The 5,935-nt window shown below is 48.0% G+C and overlaps 1 protein-coding gene across 1 annotated transcript; it reads right to left on the reverse strand.

Annotated features, from left to right (window-relative positions):
• Nucleotides 1–348: 348 nt before the first annotated feature.
• Nucleotides 349–4,411, reverse strand: FAM71B (family with sequence similarity 71 member B). Its single transcript, XM_025388439.1, has 2 exons — nt 3,706–4,411; nt 349–1,676 (listed from the first exon to the last, which is right to left on the reverse strand). Exons 1-2 carry the CDS (start codon nt 4,321–4,323, stop codon nt 465–467), a joined length of 1,830 nt encoding a protein of 609 aa, XP_025244224.1. The 5' UTR covers nt 4,324–4,411; the 3' UTR covers nt 349–464.
• Between the last annotated feature and the right edge of the window lie 1,524 nt (nt 4,412–5,935).

Consider the following 5,935-nt stretch of genomic DNA (forward strand, 5'->3'; position numbering starts at 1 on the left):
GCATATCCCCTGAGGGGAGGTGAATCCTGTCTCTGCTTAGGCTAAGGACTGGACTGAATGTCCATGTTCAGGGGCATTCAGAGAAAAGAGGAGAATGGGTGTGGGGACGTGGTGGCGGTAGTGCATCCCAGCTCTTCGTCTGTGGCTTTGACAATCTCTGGGAAGCAACAGAAGAAAGGGATTGAGGCAAAGCAGAACATTCACATTGGCTCTGCTGGGCCTGGGTGGGTGGTGGGGCTCTACCTGCCTGGAGGCTGGGGTCTCCGGCTGTAGCGTAGCCACCATCACAGAAGCCACTGTGAGGTCACCACCAGGCTATGGGCAGAAAAATTCAAACAGGAGATTGTATTTCTTTTGGAGTTGTATGATTTCCTTTATTATTTGAGCTGCAGTAAAGAAAGCTGGGATGGGCTCCTCTAGGGATACTTCCCAGATCCCTGGGCAGTTGTAGCCCTGGCTCCTCTTTAAATGGATTTGGTTTCAAAGATGATCGTCTCCGTGGTCTCGGATGTCACAGTGCCGCTGATCATCTCCAGCTCCTGGCCACCCTGGGCTTTCTCCACTTTGGCCTCTATGTTTTGCTTCTCCACCATCTTAGCCACGATATCTACCTCTCTGTCGTGTGATGTGACCCTTGCTTTTGAACCAGGAGTGGCCCTGAGGCTCCTTAAAAAGGAGCTGATCTTACTGGCTTTCTTACGTAAAGCTCCTGTGCTAGATGCAGATCGGTTCTTCCCCAGTTCGTGAGTTGTTCTCGACTCTTTTTTGGTGGAGCTGTGGGTGGAGCTCTTGCGAGAGGAGCTATGTCGCTTGCCCCTCACGTTGCTGTGCCCTTTTTCTTTTTTGTCATCTCTCATGTTTTTATGGCCAGATACGGACCGGCGGGAGGACGGTTTCTGATTCTTGTCCCCCGCTGTCCTGCGGTGACTTTCACTTGCCTTGCGGTGATGAGAACTTTTCCTACTGGGATGTCTGTCCTTCTTTTCTCTTCTTTCCTTTTTTTCATTCCAGGCTTCAGCACTGGGCGGGGAAACCTTCTGGCTTCCATCTCGCTCACTCATGTAGCCTTCGCTCTGCAAGGTGGAGATGAGGGGCCCCACGGCTGGCCCTTCAGTTCTTTCTGCTGCACACTTGCTGGTCGTCATACTGCCTGCAAACGCTGCACTCAAGCTGCTGTCTTGGGAGAGACTGGTGGTCCCCGCCATCGAGGTGGAAGTACCTGCCGAGGAGGTGCTTGCGGCACCCACCAAGGCCAAGCTGATACCATCTGAGGATATGTTGGCAGCACCTGCCATGGACTTGCTGGATTCGTTTTCTCCTGGATTTTTGATGGCTGCTCCCGCCAGCGCTGTGGTCACCTGGCCTGGGCCTGCAGATTTGGTTGCTGCTATGCTCACAGCGCCTGTTGCAGGACTCGTTGCTGCCCCTGCTATTGCCACATCTGTTCTAGGGCCTGTTGCTGTTCCTGCCACTGCTATGCCACCTGCTGTCCTGGCTGCTGCTCCTTCAGCAGTCCCTGGAGTGCTCCGGGATAGAGAAGCTGCACTAGCCGTTCTGTGGGAGGCACGTTGGATTCCCTCTCCCCCAGCATAAGCAGAAGAGGTGGCTGCAGATACATCACAAGGCTTGTGGAGCCCAGTCTCACTCTGATCCCTCTCTCTGTGGAGCTCTGCAGCCTGTACCAAGGGGAAGAGAAACAGATGAGATAGAGATGACTGAAATGGAGATCAGAACTTTCTGCTCCTCTCTTATCCTGGAGCTGAACAATTCAAAGGCTTATAATTAGAAGAACCTGGGTCGGGCATGGTGGCTCACGCCTGTAATCCCAACACTTTGGGAGGCTGAGGCGGGCAGATCGCTTGAGGCCAGGAGTTCAAGACCAGCCTTGCCAACATAGCAAAACCCCGACTCTACTAAAAATACAAAAAATTAGCTGGACAGGGTGGCGCGTGCCTGTAATCCCAGCTACTCAGTAGGCTGGGGTAGAAGTATCACTTGAACTCAGAAGGCGGAGGCTCTAGTGAGCCAAGATCACGCCACTCTACTGCACTCCAGCCTAGGCAACAGAGTGAGACACTGTTTAGAAAAAGAAAAGAAGAAGAAGAAGGAGAAGGAGAAGCAGAATCTCTAAAATCATCAAGTCTAAGTTGTTTTTTTTTGTTTGTTTTTTTTTGGTTTTTTTTGTTTGTTTGTTTTGAGACAGAATCTCACTCTATCGCCCAGGCTGGAGTGCAGTGGCACGATCTCGGCTCACTGCAACCTCCACCTCCCGGGTTCAAGGGATTCTCCTGCCTTTGCCTCTTGAGTAGCTAGGACAACAGGCGCCCACCACCATGCCTGGCTAATTTTTTTGTATATTTAGTAGAGATGATTTTCATCATGTTGACCAGGCTGGTCTCAACCTCCTGAACTCTGGTGATCCGCCTTCCTCGGCATCTCAAAGTACTGGGATTATAGGCATGAGCCACTGCACCCAGCCTAAGCCTAAGTCTTGCTCTCATTTGTTGCCAGGTTCCATCTACAGTACCCCTTCAATGGTCGCTCAATTTTGGTTGAGCAATTCCAGTACCAGAGAAAGTACTGATACAATTCCTCATCCTTGGACATTGTATTTTGTACACTTATTTTTACATATTCTGCAGGACAGATTTCCAGAAGTGGGATTGCACAGTCAAGGGATACACTCACTTTACATTTTGGTGGCTACTAAGATTGTGCATGTGCATACACACACGCAGGGTGTGCTGATTGACACAGAAATCAGTGCCTGGTAGTCACAGGGAGACAGACTGTGACTCAAATGGAAGAAAGACTTCTTCATTGTTAAAAATCTTGCACAGCACTTTGGGAGGCTGAGGCAGGTGGATCACCTGAGGTCAGGAGTTCAAGACCAGCCTGGCTAACATGGTGAAACCTTATCGCTACTAAAAAAATAAAATAAAATAAAATAAAATAATAAATACAAAAATTAGTTGGACATGGTGGTGGGTGCCTATAATCCCAGCTACTCAGAGACTCAGAGGCTGAGGCAGGAGAATCTCTTGAACCTGGGAGGTGGAGGTTGCACTGAGCCAAGATCATGCCATTGCACTCCAGCCTAGGAAATAAGAGCGAAACTCTGTCTCAAAAAAAAAAAAAATGCACAAAAAACTGTACAGTCTCCAATTGCATATTGGACACTCCAATTGCATATTGGAGACTCAGAAGGGTGGGAGGGGGTGAGGGATGAGAAATTACTTAGTGGGTACAATGTATATTATTCAGATGATGGTTACACTAAAAGCCCAGATTTTACCAGTATACGATATATCCACGAAAAAAAAAAAAACTACACTTGCACCCCTTATATTTATACAAATAAAGAAAAGTTCCACAACACATCAGACCACCTGGGTTGGGGTAATAAGTGTTTAAGAAAAGACTGACAATCAGGATGGTGTAGAAAGGATTTCAACCCTGGGTGTGAGACCGGAGTAGCTGATACCTAAGGTCTCTGAAATTCAGCCTTATGGGACACTTTGAACAAGCCCTCCCACCTCCCAGTGTGGTAAGTCCCCTAGTAGTGGCTCGTTTGGTCCTGAGCCCTTGCAAATGCAATACATTTTCCAGGTGGGCCTCAGAAAGCACCAAAGACTTTGTAGGACTGGCTTTGAACTGCTCCCTCAAAGACCCCGCCCCGTGTTCTCGAGCCTTAGAGAGGCTTACCACTAGGCTTTTGTTGTCTTCGGGTGCTGTGTCCCCAGTTAGAAGTGTCGGGGTACTACAGTAACTCTCTACTGGTGGCCTCAGGAGATAGACAAGTTTTTCCCAATAGCAAAAGAGATCTTCCCGTGTGTCAGAAGAGGGACACAGCTGCAGATAAAAAGTACGGCCAGTGGCGAGTTTCAGGCGCAGCTGCTGTTTCTCACGATCGTGAATGGAGATCTTCACAAACTTCAAGGGAAGCAGTCTCGTGAGCTCTAGAGTCTTGACGGGCCTGCGACCTCTCCCCTTAGCAAACCAGCCCTGTCTGACATGCTCTTCACAGATTTTAGTTGGTCGGGCCAGCACCATGACGTCAGGCAGTGGGAGGATGGGGCTGGTGCAGACGATGCCCACTGTCACCATTCGGACACGGTTGTGTACATCAATCACTTCTCCCTTTTTGTTTATCTGAATAAAATTACTCTCGAACATCGGTGCATACTTGAAAATGTCGTACTCTCCTCTCTTGTACAATTGTCGCTGCAGGTCCCCCATGGAGGTTTTGAACGCACTCATTGAATAGTAGCTGCGGGCTGTGTAATAAGGTAAACAAGATTCATTGCTCATAGTTCTCTTCATTTAAGACAACTCCACCAGCCACAAATAGAGTCCCCGAGAGAGAGAGGGAGAGAAGGTAACTGCCCATCTCCCTACAGGGCTTCTGCCTAAATCTCCTGGCACCACCACATTTATCCTCTGCAGTCCTTTGTGACCTGTACTCATCTCACACCCCTTTGTCCTAGCCTCCATGCAACTATCCCTTCGAGTCAGGGTCACCAGCCTTCCCCGCAAAACAAATCAACACCTCCACAGGGGTGAGGCTGACCTTGCCGGGGTGTAGGTGTGGGTAGGCTGGGTATTTTTTTCAATCAAAATGCTGGGACGCATAATTTATGAAGTCATTCTGCTTTTATAAATATCTGGGTTGTTTCCAGTTTTGCTGTTTTAGATACCCCTTCAAGGATCATCTTCTTGCAAAAATATTTTTGCTTCAGCTGAATTGCTTCCTGGGGATGAAATCCTGGGCATGTAAGGTGTGCTTGCTAAGGGCAGGGGTGCTGTCTAGATGCTGATCTCTGTGTCCCCAGTGTGTAGGTGGCACAGTGCCAGCAGGCACTCAGGAATAGGTGTTGAACGAATGGTCCCAAGGGACTTCTGTTCCCCATCAGAACTAAAGAGCCAGGGTTCCATTTGGGCAGTGATTTTCAGGATATGGAGGATTTTCTCAACTATTCTCTCATTTGAAGTGGTTTTTTTTTTTATTATTTTTTATTTTTTATGGAGTTTCACTCTTGTCCCCCAGGCTGGAGTGCAGTGGCTCAATCTCTGCTCACTGCAACCTCTGCCATCCAGGTTCAAGCGATCCTCCTGCCTCACGCTCCCAAGTAGCTGAGATTACCGGTGCCCACCACCACGCCCAGCCAATTTTTGTATTTTTAGTAGAGTCAAGGGTTTTTCACCATGTTAGCCAGGCTGATCTCGAACTCCCGAACTCTGGTAATCCACCCTCAGCCTCTCAAAGTGCTGGGATTATAGGTGTGAGCTACCGCATCCAGCCAGAAGCAGGTTTATCTTTTAAAACATCATTTTAGAGTGAGAAAACGGAGGCTCAAGATTGTCTTGCTTGAGATTAGAGTCCAGAGCCGGATTCTAGGTCCAACCTTTTTCTCTTCCTCAAGCTGCACGGCTCACTGAGAATCTCATTCTGCATCAAAGTGAGTGTCATTGGTAGGTAGTGACATGTGTGGGGATTTACTGGGAACCACAGGAATTCTTGGAGGTCTTGAATCACCACAGGATTTCCCACACGGATATGTCTGCTGCTTCACTTTTGATGCCTACTTGATAAACCACTGACGTTCTGTTTCTTTTTAAAGCTCTTCTGAGAAATGATGGCAAAGACATCTTTCTGGAGTTTTTGCTTTGTTTTGTTTTACTTTGTACAAGGTGAAGAATCCAAATTCCCCCTCCCCCAGCTAGAGAATTACTTCTGCAATAAACATACGTTCCCCCAAACTCGATGATTACCATGTGGAGGTCTTGAAATGAACTTCAACCACGAAATGTTATTTTTTATATCCCCCAGTGCCAACTGCAGTGCCTGGCACATTGCAGCTTCACAGTAAATATAAACTTGCTTGTGTCCATTGAGATTCATTCTTCCATTTATTTATTCAACAAAATTTAAAGA

The sequence above is a fragment of the Theropithecus gelada genome, chromosome 6 (assembly GCF_003255815.1).
Source record: "Theropithecus gelada isolate Dixy chromosome 6, Tgel_1.0, whole genome shotgun sequence".
NCBI lineage: Eukaryota > Metazoa > Chordata > Mammalia > Primates > Cercopithecidae > Theropithecus > Theropithecus gelada.

Coding starts and splice junctions, on each gene's coding strand:
- FAM71B (XM_025388439.1), bottom strand. CDS start 4,323: ATGAAGAGAACTATGAGCAATGAATCTTGTTTACCTTATTACACAGCC. Junction 1,677..3,705: donor AAGACAACAAAAGCCTAGTG/GTAAGCCTCTCT, acceptor CCCTTGGTACAG/GCTGCAGAGCTCCACAGAGA.